This window comes from Balaenoptera physalus, assembly GCF_965194825.1.
Source record: "Balaenoptera physalus genome assembly, chromosome: 8".
NCBI lineage: Eukaryota > Metazoa > Chordata > Mammalia > Artiodactyla > Balaenopteridae > Balaenoptera > Balaenoptera physalus.
This window is the reverse complement of record NC_138887.1, coordinates 66915277-66936880: the sequence shown is the minus strand read 5'-3', so window position 1 is coordinate 66936880 and position 21604 is coordinate 66915277. Positions and strand designations below refer to the sequence as shown.

Sequence of the window (21604 nt, the reverse complement as noted above, 5' to 3'; positions counted from 1 at the left end):
GGCTATTGTGCATTTGTGTTTCATTGGGATCCCTGCCTTTTACATCACACTCACCTACAGAAGTGATGATGATGGTGAAATGAGTTTCATCTCGCCTTCCAGTTACATTGTTGTAAGCACAGCACACATAGTCAGTTGTCTTCTGGGCTATTTTCTCAGATGCAACTTCCAAGCGAGGCCCGTGCTTAATGACATATGTGACATTGTCTGTCCTCCGGATCCAGGAGTAGGTGTTGGGAGGGTAAGAATCAGCAGAGCAATCAAACAAGATGGCTTCTCCGATATCCACAGTGAACACTTCTCCTACTTTTAGCCCTTTATCAGAATTAACTTGAAGTCCATAAGGTCCATCTACATTAATTGAAAAAAGAAATAAAGGGGTGACATAAATAATCACAGCATAGTTTTTGAGTTCGGGAGAGCTTAGCAGCATTTTATTTTCCATGAAAGTCCTCATGTTAAACATGGGCAAATAGGTCTTCATTTAGACTCCCAGTAAATGATAAAGACCTAAAAGTGTTTTATTCTAGTATCCATGGAAATGGAAATAATTTGAGATGTGATTGAACTTATCTGAAATAGTGTAAGCCCTAAAACTTAGGATATAATTTTATAGACACTGTTATCATGATTGTGGTGCTAAGCTTTTGAGTCATGTATAGATAAATCTGCAATCTTGTTAGACAAATTCCATCTTTCTGAAACTGCAGTTGTACTTAAAAGCATTTTAAAAATAGATTATGGCCACTATTTTCTCTTTGACAACCTTTGAGTATTATCTACTTTTCTTCTAAGTGCTGGGACAGTTCATGCAAATATTTATGTTACACAGTTTCACATGGAACACAAATTTGTGCAAAAAGATATAGGAGTATTCTATATTTTCATGACATTTTAAGAGTTTAAAGAATTAAAAAAATTCCTCCCACAAGCTAAGCATAGATTCCATTTGGAAAAAATACATCTTCATTATCATCAACAAATATTCATTGATCATCAATAAACTACTTAATCATGGATATCCCCTGGTATTTTTCCTTACACTGCAATATTCCTGTAGCAGCTTGCTATTTCTATGGCACCAGATTGCCTGCAGATAAAGACACATTTCCCACTGATTTCTTCAGAGAACATATAAAAAGAGAGATTTAAAAAATATTCCCCAACTAGATAGGTTTTTCTCATTCAGTATATATCCTGACTTATATTCTAAAAACTTTAAGGTTTAGGCATTATTGTGCTCATTTTTCAGCTGACCATAACCGATATTTGTTGGATATTCACCATCTGAAGACATTTTAAGTACTTATGCAGACAACCACATTTAATCTTTAAAGCAACCGCATAAGGTAAATGTTACTATTCCCATTATAACGTGAAGGAAGAGATTTAAAAAATTAATTTTCCCATGGTCACACAGCTGTTAAATAGCAGCTCTGGGACTATAAAATATATGTATTTAATTATTCATATTACCTCTCCAAAAAAACTGTTGAGTGGTATAACTTTTTATATCAAAATAGTTTCTGGTTTTCTAACTGTATTATTTGTTCTACAATAAATTACTGTCTAATTATATATTAATTCTGTACTCAGTTAATCAAGTAATCAATCAAAAAATACTTGTTTAAGAGATACTGTTATGTAATATTTTTAATATGTGAGAGATAAAAAATGTGTAAGACACATTCCTACTCTCAAGGAATTTATAAACTGGATAAGGCTATGGATGGATTGCTCAGAAATAACCTAATCTCAAAGGTGCTGATTTAAAAAAAAGTAACGACTGTTCATCTCTCATTGTGTGGAATAATATAATGTAGTGATTAGACAGTAGGATAACGAGGTTAAATCCCGATTTTGTCAATGATTAGTAAAGTGTTCTTCAAAAGTCATTTAGACTTCGGGGGGGGGGGTCTCACTTTCCTCACCTTTACTAGAAAAAGATTGATTAGATGACTGGTTGCCAATCGTGCTACATTTGAAACACCATGATTCATGCCATGCTAAAGTTATTTTGGATACTGGCAAGCCAACCCCAAATTTGCAGATTCCCAGAATGGTTCTCCATTATGTCAGCATATTCTGACCAATCTACCATTGGGGAGACAAATTTCCCAAGATACAACAGAAACAAGGTGCAAAACAATAAATTATATTTAGCTAGAGGACGTACACTTTACACATATTTACTTCCTAAAGACACAGAGGCAACTGAAGGAAACCTGTAGATTTATACTAATACGTATACATGAGATGATCCTGCTTTCAGAAAGCAAACATAGAAGTACCTTCAAATTCGAAGTAATCAGGAACTGGAGATGGAGCATTAAAGTGAAGAGAAATGAATGCCCCTTTCCTGTGACTGAACTAGAATCCTGTCGTACTGTTTTCTCATTTCAGGCTGTGATACGGTCTCAGGGGAAAACCTCTGTTTTAGAACTGTGTGTTGTAAAATAAAACACTCTTATTCTGAATTCCATTGAATAATATTGCGTAATGGGAATGAAAAGTTGTTTTCACTCACTCAACCAAAATCAATATTGAGATGCTACTGTGCGCATGATACTGTTCTAGGCATTGTGAGGAGACCTGAGGTATCTTATACATGGTGGTTCCTGTTGCTATTATCTCAGACCCAGTGCAGCAGCAGAGTTCCCTCAAGTTGTCAGCATTGATAGAACATTAGGGAAGCAAAGGCCACCGACTGGTGGGCACTGGCTATGGTTCCCATAGTAGGAAACCAATGGGAGGAATCAACAGAGGTTTGGAGCAGCAAAAGCCCCTAGTCTGTCACAAAGGTTAAAGTCTGAGAGCAGAGAGGCAGGCTTGAAAAGGAAGAGAAGTGTGGTCATTCAGTATTTTCTGTCTTCCCACTTGTTTTCAGGGTTTATAGAATGTGAGTATAAAAACAAATTGTTTGACAATTTAACACACATAAAAATGAGAAATACTGCTTTCAAAGTGTGCTGACATTACTCAAAACTTTTTGGGGAACTTCCCATTTGGAATTGCTTTAGGACCTTGCAACATAATGGAATATTCTCAAAAGTAGTAATTCTTCCATTTTGGAGAGTGGGTTCCATTTGCAGAGAAAGCCCACAGTAATTTAGAGCCAAGGTTGGTGAATAAGGTTGATTATCTAATTTAATGATCACTGTAGTTTAAAACAAAACATGTCTTTAAAGAAAGGAATCTGATTGTCTTAGTTCCTCTTTCCTATACTCATGTTTATTTTGATTTTGCTACTTCCTCATTTATTGAGTTTCATGATTGGCATAATATTTTCTCTTCTGTCTGCTTAATTATATGCTATATGTGGCTCTTCGGAGTCAGCATCAAATACCTCGAACTCCCCCAACCACCACACAAACACCTCTTCCAGTTCCTGGAAGCTAACACCTTGAAGAATTTAAGTTCTGTGTTTCTGATATAATTTCTTAAAATGTAGCATATTTTATCTGATTTTATAAGAAATACATGTTCACTGCAGAAAATCCTAAAATTCCAGAGAAGAATGAAGATGAAAACTCACTTGTTTTCATCTCAGAGAACGAATATCCATATTTCAGTGTATGATCTTTAAGTCTTTTTTCTCTACCTCTCTCTCTCTCTCTCACATACACACACACACACACACACACACACACACACACACGGACTGATCTATCATCTATTTATCATCTATCTATCTATCATCTATCTATCTATATATCACACTCTACCTACAGCTTACAATCTATTTTCTTCTTCCTATACTATGATGTTATTTCCTTCTCATTAGCACGTCAGGCTGACCATCCTTTACTTTGAAGTGCAGCCTAGTATATTATTCATGGGAATGAGCAATCCAATTGAAGACGTTTGGAGTGATTCAACCAGTGTGGCCTCTGACATTGAAGATGAAAGCAGAAGGATAATTCTATTTTGACTGTGGTTCAGTTTCTTGCCCTTGGCAGAGAACTCCCAATAGAAGTGAACCCTTTGCCTCAGGAATGGCTGTTTACTGAGTGACTTGTAAAATACATATCATCTGTTCTCTTTAACAATTTATGGCTGGGCAGGAACAGTACCTAAATTTCCATCATGATGCTGCTTGCCACCCTGCTTGGGAGCAGATGGTAAGTATTTACTGTGAATGACCTTTTTTCTTTAATTTTGATCACTTAGAGCACTTCCCTGCAGCAGTGCCATATGTTGCACACAAAATGCATCAGTTACTGGGTTATTATTTACAACGGAGCTGGAAGGCATACACATTTCATGAACTGCAAGTAGCTACTAGCCTGAATTACTGGCTTGACATTGTATTCCACCAAGGCCAATACCAGGTTATGACATAATAACCTCATAAATATATGGTCACTCTTGATTTTGTTATATATTTTCTGCCAAAATAAAAAATAATTCCTGCTTTCATGAAGGAAATTGTCATAGAAACAGCGCCTTAAGAAAATAGAAGAGGTGATTCATGCTGAAATTCTAAATTATGATGTGGTCCTCTATGGGGGAATATTGGAATATAACATTTACATTACTGAGGAATTTTGCTAAAGGTCAGAAAAAACAAAAACAAAGCAAAACATAACAATGAAGGGCCAGAGCACTATAACTAAGAAGCTGTTATAATGGGAATTTAGCCTTCCTACAGCTTCATCAAGTAACACTGAAATCTGAATGGGATATGAAGAAAGATAATCTGGTCCATTTTAGCCAAATTCAAGAAACCGCTATTGAATTCTTAATCTGTGTCAAGTATTGCCTTAGGGATACAAAGATGAATAACACAGAGCTCCTATTTTGGCCTGAGGTGCTTATGAGTGTAAGAGACTCAAGGAAACATAATGCAGTGAGTTCCAGGGGAGAGATGTGCATGGGGTGCTGCAGGAGCACAGCAAACCTCTTAGTGACACTGAAGACGTGAGACCAGGTCGGGGGCAGGTCAGCCTTTCTGGAGAAGATGATATTGTGAAGGAAGAGGAGGGTATAACCAGGTGAAGAAAGAGAAGTGGGAACAACATCAACTAAGGCACATATTCTCAGTTTGCATGGAATAATAAAGATTGAAAGCATGTTGATGCCGTATCAACAGGGTAAATGACAGTTCTTCAGATTACGTATTTTATTTAATTCCTGTAACCCCAAACCAAAACCAAAACAAAAACCAAACAAAACAAAAACAAACAACAAAATGGCTAAAACTGTGACAGCAAAAAAAAAATAATGAATCTGAGTTGTGTTTCTGTATGTTACATGATAGGTAAAAACTGCTTAGCACAAACAAGACCATGATATTTGATTTCTGAATCAAATCAAACCATAAGTGAATAAGTGAATAAATGAATGAATTAGTGAATAAGATCAATAAGATGAGATGTTGACCAAGTGAAGGTTCTTGCATTTGAATGCAAAAATAATCATGAAAATAAATTATTAACACTCTATTCACAATTACCACATAGTAAGAGTAAAAAATCTTAAATCATCTAGATAATTCATCTTTACAATGTGGAAATGGAACCCACATTGTAAAATTTTCTAAGTGTTCTTCTTTCTACTACCTGTCATTAGTCTTTACGCATGACAGGTGTTTCTCTGTGAGATTTCCATAGACTATGTCTAAAAGAGTACAAAGAAGAAAGTTCAGTCTATAAATAGAAGATATGTCCTGTAAAATCTGAACTGATTCAGATGGGGATATTCTAATTCTTTCAAATAACACAGGAAAGGAAAGAGGATTTAGGAGTTTAAAGGATAATATTTAACATTTACAGGTGTGATTATGGTTTCCCCCCATTTTAATACTTTACACACTGTGTATCACCATATTCTGTGATAATTATAAGATTAGGGCATGAACTTGAACATGTTGAAAGAAAGATATTATTTTCACTTTGCCAGATAAAACTAAACTATATAGCAAAGCAAAAGTGTATTTCAAGATGCAAATGATACTTTCATGTACCTGTAATTGCTTATGCAATTTCCCCCAGGAATTTTTCATTTAAATCTATGGCTAAAGTTTAAAGATAGGTAAATAGATGGTGACATAAATAGATATAAGAAGAATTCATGTAACGAAAATATTTTCATGTAGAAAAATAAAATGTGTTAAATAATGGTAACGTCTGGGGAAGAAAGTTCTTTTCAAAGTAATCTTTCAGTTTTCTCTTTGCAGGTATCTTCTAAATTACCCAGGCTTTCCACAACTTCTTGCTGTCATGTTGCCAATTATGTCAGCATAGTTTGGGCTCCAAGGGAAAAAAAAAATAAGACAAAAAAAGAGGAAAAGCAAAAGAGCGAACATTATTGAGTTTTTCCTATGTGCCACTCGCTGCCTTCTTTACACATAAAATCTCACTTAATCCTCCCCATCCCTCTAGAGATAGGTATTAGCCTTACACTGAGACAGTGTAGATAAGGAGATGAGGAAACTGATGCACAGGTTGACAGTGGCAGTCTGAATGGACAGCTTAGGCTCATAACAACGTGCTATCCACTACACTCTCCAATGGACATGGTATTTACTAGAGTCCATGGTTGGTACAAAATAAAATCAGGTTTTCTTCAGTGGACAAAGAATGCTCCAACACGATCTTATTTCTGCTCTTACCACATTGAATGATGGTTCCTCCAAATTAATATTCAGTAGATGATATCTGGCTGGGTTTAATATCTTGTTTTGCATTTTGTACGTTTTCTATGTGCATGTAATCCATTTAGACCAAATAATAAAGAACAATGTAAGGATGTGTCTATATAGCCCTAGATTTGATTCCATTTGTCTGCTCACATTTTCTTTCACTGTGTTCAAGTACCTTGAATGCTTAGGTCTGTGCTACCTGGAGTTGAATGGAAGTTTTAATTCATGTCAGAATAACCTTATTCAGTCAAGAATATGACTCCATGTATAATGGATGGTGCCAAATCTAAATTTTTCACTCCAATTCAATGCTAGTCGTGCAGAGAGTCACAGTTTATACTTTGTAAATCTATTTCTCCGCCTTGTGCTTTAAGGCAGATGGAATATTTTCACAATATAACTAATGATTGTAATAAATCTTATATAATTTGCTTCTAGTGAGTGGTGTTTTGGTATTTTTTGGTGAAAAACTGTAATTTCCTTCTTCTTTGGCAATCTTTAATAGAATTTCCTCTGTTTCTGTTTCTCTGTTCATCTTTGACACACTGAACTCTGAACCAGGATGGACTAGCAGTTAGTCCTGAGTCCCCTACACCAGAGGTGAATTACACAGTCAATGTAGGAAGTTTTTTCTATTTCTGTGTGAACAATATTTTTCAGAAAAAAATGCTTTCAAATTGCTCTTAGACATGTTTAACCACTGTATGTAGTTCAAAATTGGTGACTTTTTTTCTCTGTATTATAGGTTAATAAAATATATCCTACCTCCCTTTTTCCCTTTCCTATAAACACTCTTTCTATAATTGCATGACATTTGTGATCTATTTTGAAAAATGTGCTCTCTTGACAAACATTTCTTGATTTAGTCTAGAATATGTGTGTATTTATTTACAAAACATTCTGTAGTCTTTTTAAAAATTTGAACCTTTGCTTTAAAAATAATTTTCCTCATTGTTTACCAAGTAATGCCTGGCATTCAAAGCTCCCCCTAATCTGACTCAAATATACAGGTATCCTCTGCTTTCCAAAACTTTGCTTTATGCCACTTGGCTTTTATGAAAGACCTACATTAGTACCTGTTTTAGCTGACTGAAAGAAATTTGAAGAGGATTTTTGCTTTCACAAAAAAGATGAAAAGCAAAAAGTAGCGTTCAGTGTTTGCTTTGCAGGAGCCGTTTTAGAGGCAGTGGGCACCCCAGCAGCGAAAGTGGCGCCACCAAGCCCCTTCCCAGGGAACTACACTCAGCATCTCCGCATGAAGGCTCCATAGCTTTGAACTGCGTCTGTGAGCACCTGTGCTTTATTTTGTGCATCCGTTAGCAAGACATGTCGTAAGGCAATTGCTTATTCACTTTATACCATTTCGGTTTACACAAGGTTTCATAGGAACGCTCTACTTTCTGATGGAAGGGAGTGGGGAACCTCTATCTATTTCTCATTGTATCCTACACTCTAGCCAAACTGGACCATTTGCCAAATACTTTGACCTCTGCTTAGTGTCTGTGTCTGCTGTCCCTATTGCCTGAAATGTTTTTTACAGACATTTCCCCTTGCCCCATTCATACCCATTGTTCAAGGTCCATCTCAAATGTTACTTTCTATAATAAGCCTTCTCTCCAGCTAGAAGTAATGTTTTCGTCTCTGAATTCCCATAGACTCATAATATTATAGTAATAATAATGGCCAACAGTTATATAGTATTTATTATGGGCCAATCACTGTTCTAAGCAATTTACATATCGTAACAGATTTAATCCAAACAATAACTCTGTGAAGTAGGTACTATCATTATCACCATTATATGGTTGAAGAAACTGAGGCACAAGAGAGGTAAGGCAGTAGAAGCAGGATTTCTGGCTCCAGAGTGCTGTGCCTAGCCACTATACTCCTTTGTATACATTCCTATAGTATCTAAGACATTCTCATACATTTCATTGTCACATTTTCTCACTTCTGCTAAAATATAGGATAGCTTCCAGTTTTAAGATTCAATGGTTCCATTTTTATCTTAATTTTGCTTAATTAAACAATTATTGTATAACTGTATCACACCACTGTACTCCACTTCCCAGAAGTTGCTTTTCTTGCCACATTTCTGCGGCTCGGTTTTATTGTTAAGCTTCATCTAGTTGAAAAAACCTACATATGCTGGTGCTTTTTTCCAAAGAGTTAATAACACACTTCCTCAAGAAGACTATCAATTTTCTATTGAAGAAAATAGAAGACAGATGTATCAATAATACAAACAGTTTCCATTTACTGAATGCTTGGTGTCATCTACTGGCTATTCTTCAGAGAGGATTGATTTCATTTAATGTGGTGAGGTAGTTTTAACCATCTCCATTTTACAGATGAGGCTCAGAAAGGTCAAGGGATTTCTTAAAGTCACATAGGTAGTGATAGAACCCATTTCCCACTTAGGTCTGTCTACCTCCTAAGCACCTAAACACTAGGCTTTAGGGCCTTTCTGAGCATTATGCAGGTATATTTGATGAGTGAGTAGATACATTTACAAGGCTTAATTTTACCCTTGTGATTCAACCAGCTGAAACCTCCACCCTCATGCCACCGAGTGAGAAGTTTTCCTTTGCCATGCCTTATTTATTTTGTTATACTGCTGTTGTGGCCATGCACTAAGCAATAATGGTAACTGATCAGATGACTTCCCAATGTGATAAGCCATTGGTTCAACTAGGGGAGATTTTGCACACACCAGTCCCTCTCCCCCACACTCAGGGGACATATGGCAACGTCCAGAGACATTTTTTGTTGTCACAACTTGAGGGGAGGGTGCTACTGGTATGTAGTGGGCAGGGGCCATGGATGCTATTAAACATCCTATAATGCATAGGACAACTCCCCACAACAAAGAGTTGTCCAGCCAAAATGTCATCAGTGTGGAGGTTGAGAAACCTTGTGAGAATCTGAAATTAGAATGCAATGTTAAACATATTGGAGGCGGTGCTATGGAGCAGAGGGGATGGGGAAAAATAATACAATCCAGAGAGAGAAATCTTGCTTGGGTTGGTGATGATAATATGACGTGAACTGAGAAGTTTGGTGAACTTAACTTGTACATGAGATTAAACAAAAATAACGATAGTAACTACATCAACAGAAAAGAGAACCAGAGAGAATTGAAATCCAAAATAATTATGGATTCCCTGGGAAGCTGAATAGCTTACTGCAGAATAATTATGTTTTCTCTGTGATCCTCTCTGCACCCTGCCTGTAAAAGTGGAGCTGAGAAAACGGGCAGAGAGAAGAGCCACGCCTTGGGCTGCATTCCCCATGCATAACCCGGGAGCACTCTTTCTCCCTGCAGTCAGCTCCAGAGCACATCCCTCTCCCATTGTATGATGAACAGCTCTTCCTCCACGGGGGTGAATAAATCAGTGCCTTCTGCACGGTTCTGCGTTTGAAACTGAGGTTCCTACTTTCTGCTAGAATTAAGGTCACACATGCACTGAGTCAGAGAATGTATCCTAAAAGGCCCCTGGCCAGTATCTCAACTTGATCTTCAAGAAACAGGGTTGTGCAAGTAACTATATTTCATGACAAGACAGTGCCTAGGAAGTATAATTGCACCTAGTACTACATTACAATCATGGTGAAAACCGAATGACATCTGGTGTCAACATCTGGTGATGTTCCCTGTGACTCCTCTCGTGAAAACCTCCCAGAAGAAAACTCATGTGTATGTATATATTTTTAAAAACTTACAATATATGGTAGGCATAATGATGTCACTTTCCATCTCACTGATAGGGTTCTTCACCAGGCAACTGTAATTCCCAATGTCTTCTTTGGTCACTGGAACAATATGAAGGCTGTTGTTTTGGAGAGAAAAGGAGCTGGTGGAGCTGGTGTGGACAGGCCTCCCATTTTTTAGCCACTGGTAGACCAGCCGGGTGCCACCTTCCACGAGGCATGTCAGGGTCATGTTCCCCACATACTCCACAGCCCCAGAGGAAGGCTGAGTCTGCACCACTGGTTTCGTGACAGGATCTGCAACATCAGAACAGACAGAAATGATTTTTGCCACCACAGAATTATAATAAAAGTCTATGAGGTCTTTCAAATATTAAATCCTAGGAAAATGATTCCAACGTTTTGCACTTTATAAATGTAGACAGTTCAGGAAGTAATTAAAGAAGAAAATAAAAAAGTCATGGCAAACACAAAATGATAAAATATAAAAATATCATTTATAGCAGAAATAACTGAGTCTAGAAGTTACTCTTCAAGGATTTTCTAATGGAAACCTTTACTTTATAGATAATGCAGTTAGTGGTAGAGAATGTCGGCTTCCTTATTTCCTGTTCATTGTGCTTTCCCCCGACACCATAAGGCTGTACTCTCACAAGCAAAGTTTACGTAGTTATTCCCTTCTCTTGATTTGTCCTAATATCCCAAGAGCAGCTGGTTGGGATACATGTGGTGAGCCCAAATTCCTATCCACCATCTGCAAAATACAAAGCTCAGATACATTACACTTTGGGGGGATTGAGAGAAAGTTTTAAAGAATCACATTTGCACCATTTACTTTTCCTTCTATGTAAGTGAACTAATTATATGTTTTAATTATTGTGCATTTATATTGCCGCGTTATGTTAGTCACTGTACCATGTTAGTCACTTTAACAAACCAAAGCCTATAATAATCTCCTTCTATGCATGATTACAGGACACACAGAGAAGGAGATGATATATAAGTAACAGACAATTGGTCCCAATGTTTAGCTTTCAATTTCCTATCAAACTTTTAATTGGGGTTGAGATAAACCCATGCACATATGGTCACCTTATCTTTGATAAAGGAGGTAAGAATATACAATGGAGAAAAGACAGCCTCTTCAATAATTGGTGCTGGGAAAACTGGACAGCTACATGTAAAAGAATGAAATTAGAACACTCCCTAACACCATACACAAAAGTAAACTCAAAATGGATTAAAGACCTAAATGTAAGGCCAGACACTATAAAACTCTTAGAGGAAAACATAGGCAGAACACTCCATGACATAAATCACAGCAAGATCCTTTTTGACCCACTTCCTAGAGAAAGGGAAATAAAAACAAAAATAAACAAATGGGACCTAATGAAACTTAAAAGCTTTTGCATAGCAAAAGAAACCATAAACAAGACAAAAAGACAACCTTCCGAATGGGAGTAAATATTTGCAAACGAAGCAACTGACAAAGGATTAATCTCCAAAATATACAAGCAGGTCATGCAGCTCAATATCAAAAAAACAAACAACCCAATCCAAAAAAGGGCAGAACACCTAAATAGACATTTCTCCAAAGAAGATATACAGATTGCCAACAAACACATGAAAGGATGCTCAACATCACTAATCATTAGAGAAATGCAAATCAAAACTACGAGGTATCACCTCACACGGGTCAGAATGGCCATCATCAAAAAATCTAGAAACAATAAATGCTGGAGAGGGTGTGGAGAAAAGGGAACCCTCTTGCACTGTTGGTGGGAATGTAAATTGATACAGCCACTGTGGAGAATAGTATGGAGGTTCCTTAAAAAACTAAAAATAGAACTACCATACGACCCAGCAATCCCACTACTGGGCATATACCCTGAGAAAACCATAATTCAAAAAGAGTCAGGTACCACAATGTTCATTGCAGCTCTATTTACAATAGCCAGGACATGGAAGCAACCCAAATGTCCATTGACAGATGAATGGATAAAGAAGGTGTGGCACATATATACAATGGAATATTACTCAGCCATAAAAAGAAACGAAACTGAGTTATTTGTAGCTAGGTGGATGGACCTAGAGACTGTCATACAGAGTGAAGTAAGTCAGAAAGAGAAAAACAAATACCGTATGCTAACACATATATATGGAATCTTAAAAAAAAAAAAAAAAGGTTCTGAAGAACCTAGGGGCAGGACAGGAATAAAGACGTAGACATAGAGAATGGACTTGAGGACATGGGGGGGGGGGAAGGGTAAGCTGGGACGAAGTGAGAGAGTGACATGGACATATATACACTACCAAATGTAAAGTAGATAGCTAGTGGAAGCAGCTGCATAGCACAGGGAGATCAGCTCGGTGCTCTTTGTCCACCTAGAGGGGTGGGATAGGGAGGGTGGGAGGGAGACACAAGAGGGAGGAGATATGGGGATGTATGTATATGTATAGCTGATTCACTTTGTTATAAAGCAGAAACTAACACACCATTGTAAAGCAATTATACTCCAATAAAGATGTTAAAAAAAAAAAAACAACTTTTAATTGGGGTTGATGCATCTTCTCAGGTAAATTTGTCTTGACTCATGTTCACATGTTTTTTACACCAGAAAATGTGCATTAGAGCACAAACAGATCCAATCCTTCCGCCCAGAGAAGACAGGAAAAAATGAAAGATAAGGAGAAAAGAGGTTGAAAGGCAACTTGCAGGGGTGCTGAGGAGTTCTGAAGGCTCCAGCCTTTTTCAAGATGGGTGCAGTCAAGTGGTCGGCTCAATTTAACCCTTTATATTCCCTGGCAAGAGCAAAGGGTTTGGAATAGCTTTTGTTTACATTACTATGATTTAAAAAGAAAAATGAATTGGTACATTCATTATGTAGAAAAAGCTTATGTTTCAAGTGTGCCCATGCATGGAAATACATGTGGTATGGAATAAGTCAAATAGGTGATGTCGAAGGTCTCAAATGGGAGAGCCAATCATTAGAATAGACGTTGGTACTGTGATCATACACTTGCATTTAACAGTGTAATTCAGATATGGAAGCTTCCTAAGAAGATTCTTTACACAGGCCCTAAACCCCTATCAAGACCTTTTCGTTGCAGGTGGAAGGCACAATATAGGAGTAGGTTAATAAGAAGTACAAACTACTATGTATAAAATAAATAAGCTACAAGGATATATTGTACAGCACAGGGAACAGATCCAATATTTTATAATAACTGTAAATGGAGTATAATCTATAAGATTTTTGAATCACTGTATTGTATACCTGTAACTAATATAATATTGTAAATCAACTATACCTCAATAAATAAAAAATTTTTTAGAAAGAACTTTTGGCTGCATGTCCATAAACAGATCCAATTGTACTACATATTAACAAGTAATGGATGTTCTACTAAAAGTTTGGAGGGAGAGACGAGCTACTACCCAGGAGAATTTCATGAAAATATGAAAATGTCCTCCTTTTCTCTCCCCAAAGTTGTTCTCTAGGCATCTGCCCCCACATCCTGTGTCTTTGTTCCCCTGCAAGCTCTCCAGTTTCCACTCATTTACTGTGCACATATTTACTGAGTGCCTACAAATGGCCTGCATCAGGGTTTAGGCAGTGAGGACAAAGCAGCAAACAATACAAAGCCTGCTCCCATGGCCCTTGTATTCTAGGCAAGGAAGAGAAACAATAAAAAAAATAAAAATATACAATACGTCCAGTGTTATGAAAAGAATAAAGCAGAACTCAAGATAAAGAGTAACTCTCTCTCTCTCTGTATACTTTACATAAGGTGGTCAGGAAAGCCTTTACAGATAAAGTGACACTCTGGCTGAGACCGAAAGGAAATAGGGGATAGTGCCATTACCTAGGAGAAGAGTAATCTAGGTAGAGTGAACAGTCAAGTACAAAGGCCCTGAGGTGTGAGTGTGTTTGGCCTGTTCTAGGAAGAGCGAGGAGGCCAGTGTGGTCAGAACAGAGTGAGTGAGGGGAAGAGAGGTGGGAAGGGGTCAGAGAGGTACTGGGTACCTCTCTGTTGGGGGGTTCACACTGGGCCTTGTGGGACATTGCTAGCACTTTGGCTTTGATTGTGAGTGAGACAGGAAGCTATGGGAGGATTTTGAGCTGCAGGAGGCAGGGGCAGAAGCGGGGAGAGTGGACAGCAGGCTGTTAGGACAGTTCAGGCCAGAGCTGATGGTGGGGTTGAGCGGGGCGGTAGTGGGCGTGGTGAGAAGTGACTCACTTCTGTCCATATCTTGAAGGTAAAGATGACAGGGTTAACTTGTGGACTGGATGTGGGGTGTGACAGAAAGAGGGAGTCAAGGGTGATGGCAAGGATTTGTCCTAAGCAACTGATGGAATGAAGTTGCTATTTGCTAATTTTGCTAATATTGTTAAATAGACAGGTTTAGGGGGGAAAAATCAAAAGTTGGGCTTTGGGTGTAGTATATTTAAGGTATGCTGCTTACATACCTCAGTATGGAAAATAAATGTCTGAAAGTTAGCTGAACCCCACTCTCCCTCAGAGGACATACCCAGCAAATTCTATTGTTCCTTAAGTATGGTCACTGAGCAAGTTTCATCCTTCCCAGTGTACCAAAATAAGAAAAAAGTTCTTTATGTGACAAAAATGGGGCACTTCCCAGGGTACATTGTTAATGAGAAATAAAATTTTCTCTGCCTCATTATATCAGCAACTTTATACTTGATAGTTTCCAGGCAAACAAATAATACGTTCTACTTACTGCTTGATTACCTTTAGCTGGGCACTGCGCATATACTTTACATGCATGTCTTATTTAATCCTCAGAAAGCCTCATGAGGTGGATAATGTCATTTGTGCCATGAGACACTGAGGCTTTGAGGGTTAATTTGCCCAAAGTTGCAGAGCCAGGACCTAAAGCCCAAGTAGTCTAATCTCCTGAGGCATTGCTAACTGCTGGGCTACTCAGCTGCCCATGTCACTTATAGCGGACTTACCATCAACGGTAACTTGAATCTTCTGACTAGCTGACACAGTTCCATTTCCCTGAATGTTGACCTTCACGATGTAATTGCCTTCATCAGTGAACTGCAATGGGTTGATGAGCAGGGAGGCATTGGGTGGCATCATGGTGAATTTGTGTTGGTATTCCAAGTCGGGAACCACAGACTTGTTCACAGAGCCCAGTAAGTATTTGGGCATCGTGTGGGGTCTCTCAAACAGCCATATGATCTGGATGTCTGATGCCGGAGTGTGGAATCCATAGTGTACGGGGAGGTAGAGAGCCTGACCCCTGATGCCATGGACTGTGTGTGATGGCACCGCCACCTTCAGCCCGGAACAAGCACCTGCTATGAAGGAAAGGAAAGTTGTAAAGACCCTGAACCACATTTCACAATCTAAAGGGGGAATACAGAGAGAACCTGATCGGGTGATAATCCTTTTCAAAGAAGAGAGACTTCTAGGTACTGACTCTTCTAGTACCGGTTACCTGTAGAGGTAAATATTTGTCTCTGAAACCTGCATTTTAAAAACTCCCCACAAAGACTGTTGATTGCGTGACCTCTTTAAAGGCAAGATGAAAAGGAAAAGCAGAAGTTATTATCTCTAACTGTTAAAGAATAATGGGAAAAGGAGAACTGGGAAAGATTATTAGTTCTAAAGTCCAATGAAACCTTTTAAAACATTTGAAATTGTGACTGATTAATGTCTGAGTCATATCATATCCTAATCAATCTATGTGGTTGAGGGGCTACTTCCTCTTGAGAATCTTCCTCCACAGTCTTCTGAAATGGCTTAACAGTCCATAATTGGAAGTTTTTCCTTTTAGCCAAAGCCTTGCCAAATGCAAACATCCTAAGGAGAATGGCATTAAACTATTACCGGTTGTGATTGGTTACTCCTGCTCGGAAGCAGGGATCTGGCTGGTGTGTTTGAGCATCAGCAAGAGGCGGGAGCAGGTGAAGCAGAGCAGAGCAGGAGTGTGGTGAGACAGGAGGCCAGCGAGGGGGCTGGGTCGGATCAGGAAGTGCCTTAGGGTCATGGCAAACACTCTGGCAATTTTACTTTGAGTGAGATGGGGACACAGCTGGATTTTTGTGAGCAAGAGGGATAGAGGTCTTTCTTCTTATTTTTTTAGGTGTACTCTAGCTGCCGTGAGAACTGACTGAAATAGGGGAAAGATCAGGAGCAGGGAGACCACTTAGGAGATGACTGCAATAAAGTAGGCAAGAGATGACTGTGCTGTAGATAAGGGTGGTAGTAAAAGATATTGTGAGAAAAGCCCGGTGGTGCTAACAGGATTTGATGACACATTGCGGGTGGGATACAAGAAACAAAGATGAGTCAAGAATGATTCTAAGGTTGTTGACCTGATCAACTGGAAGAATGGAGTCGTCATTTATTAATGGGCAACTAATCAATTAATCATGGGGAATACTGTGGGAGACATTTTTGTGGAAAGATTGGGAGTCAGCTTTGGACATGTTCATTTTAGATGCCCATTAGAAATCTAAGAGGCAAGGTTTCTTCGTAGTTTCTGGCACCTGGAGACTTCCCCTTCTTTACCTTGAGCTATATATTGTTTTATTTCATCTAGTATATATATATATTTACAATTGAGAAGACAGTCCTCCTTAGCTCAGGTTACCATGTAGCTACCATTTTCTACCATTTTGATTAGAATACTAATCAAAAGCTCTTTGCTTCAAAATCCTCATTTTAAAGGGGGAGCAATATGGTACCTACATTGTATGAACAGTGGAGGAGAAAATGAGAGGAATTTAAATGTGAAGTCTTTTGAACAGTGATGGAAAAAAGAAAGAATGGAAAGGAAATTGGAGACAGTTGGCATAGACAACACTTCTGGGGAGTTTTGCTGAGAAAAGGAGCAGAAAAAGAATTTTTTTTTAATTTCTTTTTTTTTCTTTGGATAGATGCTGAACAGCATGTTTGGAGCTGTTGGAATGATCACTATAAAGAGAAGTCTTGATGAAGCAGAAAACAGATGGGTGAGGGTGGAAAAGAATCCTAGGTGAGGAGGGATGAAAATTTGGGCACAAACAGAGATAACTTACAATTTCAATTTTGTCATATACAAAATGTTTATCTTCTTTGATTGCTTCTTCCTTTTCATCTCTACTAGGAAGGGGATCTTTAAGATTTATCTGAATCCTGTTGTGAAAGGTCATCAATATTAGGAAGGGAATGGTAGAAAGGTCTGTTTGTACAACGATTTATTTGGAGAAACTGAAATATGTAGGTCTGCTCCTATGAGGAATCAAATTCCACCAACAGTAAATTCCTCTCTTTCTTTCCCAGGGTGGAGGTTAGAGCAAAGATTTCCATGGTTTTCGTTTTTGGGTAGCTGTTGGTAAACAGTGAGACCCCGGGGCCAGCAGGGAAGTCAGAGCAAAGAACTGAAGAGGAGAAAGGACAAAGAGGAAGATCAGAGGAGGTTAAGGGGAGAAGGGGTGCCTAGATGCTCAACTGAAACTGACCATAAGGACTAAAAAGTAGGTGATTCTATGGGAAAAATAAATATGTATCTTACAGTCTCCTTGGGCTCTGTGTGTATTTGTGATTGACTTGTAATTTTTTTTTCTGATAATGGGCTGTACCTGTACATTCATTGTAGTGATTTGGTCCATAACAAAGGAGTTACAAAGGTATGAGGATTTGCTTCTGTTTTCTTTTCTGGCAAGTGGAAGAATGTTAAATTTGTAGTTCTTCTTAATTTGAATCAGTAGAAAAAGAAGGAGCTTGTTGCTGGGAATTATAAAGAGGAGATAAAGTGTATTGCAGAAAAGGAAAGGAAATCATAAGAGAGCTAAAGGGAGATGAGAGAGTAAATCTAGGATTTAAAACTAGTAATGTCTGAGATATGTGAAGCAGAGACTGAGAGAAGGGAGTGAAGCTCTTGAAGTCACAGATATAGAAAGACATTAGGCATTGGATGGCAGACCTGTACAGGAGAAGATTCCTCTTAGTACATGTGTTATCTGCATGAAACAACATGTATTTTCATGCCTTTCATTGTAATTGGTGATAGGAAGTGCCTAACAAGTTCCTGGTAAGCAGAACTAGTTTTTTTAGCACCCATTATTACTAACTTAAGATATGTAAAATGCACTTTTCACTGTATTTATTGTGTTGCTGTTTCCTTTTTTACTTCAGTGAATACAAAAATATTCCTGAGGGTTTCACGGTTCATTCTTGATCTTGGATTCCCTTGTCCATACAGTCTTAAATTAATCACTTGCAAATTGCCTGGAAATAGGGATTTCAGGAACCTATTTTCTAAACTTGCAGAGAGATTTCTGAATTTCCTACTTTGATAAAGTTAAAAGCACACTGAAATACGAGGTCTTAGTAAAGAACACATACTTGGGATAAAATGGTGATTAGTTAACTGACCTTAGATAAGTCATTTTAATTCTCTGGATGGCAGTTTTCTTATGTGTGAAAAAAGGGTAATATTAGATGAGGTCCAAGGCCTCTCTCTACTCTTTATGTTTATGTTCTTGACATCCTAAGGTGCTTTTCTCAGGGTAGCAGCTACCCTACAGTTTAAAGGGGAAGGACTCATATTTTAGTGAGAGAAGGCCCAAAGAATTTTGAAGTATTGAATCTCAGATTTAAGTCCACTTATTAAGTTGGATATCTTTTAATAAAGTGGCAGTTCTGTGTTTTTTGCCAAGGTATCAAGGGGGATGGTGGGAAACTACATCACTGCCTTGAGAATGCACTGGAAAAAACGGCATGGCTCCTGATATAAAACTCGGTAGTTGCCTCTGACAGTAAGCAATTTGGTCATTGACTTATTGGTTCACTTAATACATTTCACAGCTCAACCTAGGAACCACTGCTAGACTGAGCTGTAGATAGAGATGGCCTGAGTGCAATTCTGGCCAATCTGTTCTCGGAGTTTGGGGAAATCATTGCAGAAGTCCTTGTTTACTTTTTACTTTTTTTTTTTCTGAAAAGGGGAAGAATGCCTTTTCTCTACTTTTTGTGTGGTTGAGTTGAAAAAGATTAACTGAGATTGTAATATTTTGAAAATGATTGGGAGGCACTTTCTTACCATGGAGTGCAAGCATGACTAGAATAGAAATGTAGGTGACTTTTGGATCTTGACTCAGAAAGCTGAATCTTAAGTAAGAAAGCTTGATTGGAGAGTCTATGACTGAAGTTATGGGAATAAATTCTATTTAATAAAATATTAAATACGATATAAATATTGCAGCCCAGGGAAAAATGAAACTACTTTAGCAGAAAATAACATTTTATATGGCACTTACAATAATCATTAAGGGGAGTGAACTAGTTCTTTAGTCTATTTTAGAAACTGCATCATGTAATAATACCTTAAATAATATATTACCATCAATAGTATCTCTGAATATATTCAATGCTTATCATACCAAATGATATGAAATCATGTTATTTAATTTTTTTTCAAATATGTGTGCTTTTTCAAATATATGTATGACAGTGAGAAGACAGCACAGCTGTTACAATAGCTGTTTGCTTAGATTGCCTACACCATTTTTATCAGATAAATTATAGGTAGCAAGTTATAAGAGTATCAGTGAGGAATGAAATTTTCTTTATACAGTTTCTAATCTCAGCCACTAAAAGCTTTTCACTTTGCAGGAAAGACATGAATCTACTGATATGATGCAATCCTTACTTTTAGTAAACTTTGCAGAATAAACAGATAATAGGATGCTTCTGCTACATTTTAGGATCACATACTCTTTTGCCATTGCTGTATTTCCCCTGACAGGTGTGGAATCCATGCTGGCAAAACAGTAGTTTTCGGACTTAAAAAAATTAGCTTCATTTTGAGAAATTTTCAAGTGCTCTTTCCTTGTACGAGAAAACGTAAATGACTAAACTATTGATTTTAGGAAGTCAACCTCTGTAAGAACAAATAAACTTTATGAAAATAAATGATATAAAAATGGATGAAATTTTAATTTCCCCTTAATATTCCAAATATTTGTACTTAAATGAAAATTCAATTTTATTATTAGATTCACTAATACGTACTTTTTGAGTACAAAAAAGGAAACTCTTGACTTTTTGCATATAAGGCACTATACTAATTTGGAGAACATTGATAATACCATTGCAAATCTGACATACAAAGTTATAGCAATACTCTGCCCTTCAGAGACTCCCTTAAACTATAAAACTAAGACATTATAAAGGACTGTCCAGTGATAAAGAACATTTTTGACGTCATATTGCAAAATTTATCTATATTCCAGCAACAAAAGACTCCCTAGACCAGTTTCACTGTATTTAATATAAACATCAGACTTCACAAAGTGACCTCTACCATGGCTCAAAATAGTTGGCATTTACTTCCCCAGTGCCATGTATGATATTAGCAAGCACAACACAACTATTATTGACTGAAAATAAACTCTTGTATCTTTAGAGAAAATAGAAATTATGATGTACTTTGAACAGACTTTACGAACTACGTTTGGGGCTTCAAATTTCTAAGATTTTTTAAAAGAAAAAACAAACTGATACTCAATATTCCAAAATACAGAAAAATTTCTGAATTACTCATGGTCTTTACAACATACTACCAATGGAGAAAAGTAAATTTGTGAAAGAAAGAAAGTCTTAACGGATAATAACTGCTTTAGCTACTTATGAACATGCTATTTCTCTAAAGTTAATTTTATTTTAGTAGAATTCTTCAAATGAATTGTCTCTAAGTTCTTCTTAAAGCCAATTACAAAAAATTACTTAGGAAATGACAGCAGTCCCATTGTTATAAAATTAAGTGCGGCACTGACACAAAGGATACTTTCAAAGCCCAGAAAAATGCACAAAGATAAAAAAGCCAGTTACGGTCATTGCTTAATTTTCCTAAAAATTTCAAAACCTAAGCAGCTGTATAGGCTTGAATTTGACAACATAAACACTGGAACAACAATCACAACTATGGGAAACTCAAACATTTAAAAAATTTACAAACTATATATTTCAAATATGCGGAATATGAACAATATTAGGGATAAATGTAAATAACAATCACATTTACTATGAAAACTATACCATAAGACACCAGTAAGTGCAAAGCTCTAAACTACTGAAGAAGGCTAAAACTTAAGTTGTTTATTTAGCTAATTTGTTCTTAAAATTCAAGGAATAAAGTTTTTAAAAAAAATTCCTGTCTCTTGGATATAAATAAAACAAAAGACTTTTAAAACTCATAAATAGGAAGAATGGAAAGAGAACACCTGG

At 37.3% G+C, this 21604-nt stretch overlaps 1 protein-coding gene across 10 annotated transcripts in view; it reads right to left on the bottom strand.

Annotated features, from left to right (window-relative positions):
* The window catches only part of HEPACAM2 (HEPACAM family member 2), a gene marked incomplete at its 3' end in the record, with an annotated part of 53426 nt that overhangs the window by 18143 nt on the left and 13679 nt on the right, over positions 1–21604 (bottom strand). For 6 of the 10 annotated variants that reach the window (XM_082471995.1, XM_082471996.1, XM_082471988.1 and 3 more), the window contains exons 2-4: positions 15334–15687; positions 10367–10651; positions 55–351 (exon numbers count right to left, since the gene is read on the bottom strand). In XM_082471995.1, the coding sequence (XP_082328121.1) occupies positions 55–351; positions 10367–10651; positions 15334–15538 (787 nt within the window). In that variant the 5' untranslated portion in view covers positions 15539–15687. The remainder of the gene's footprint in view (positions 1–54; positions 352–10366; positions 10652–15333; positions 15688–21604) is intronic. The other 4 variants (XM_082471997.1, XM_082471989.1, XM_082471990.1 and 1 more) reach the window with 1 other exon arrangement.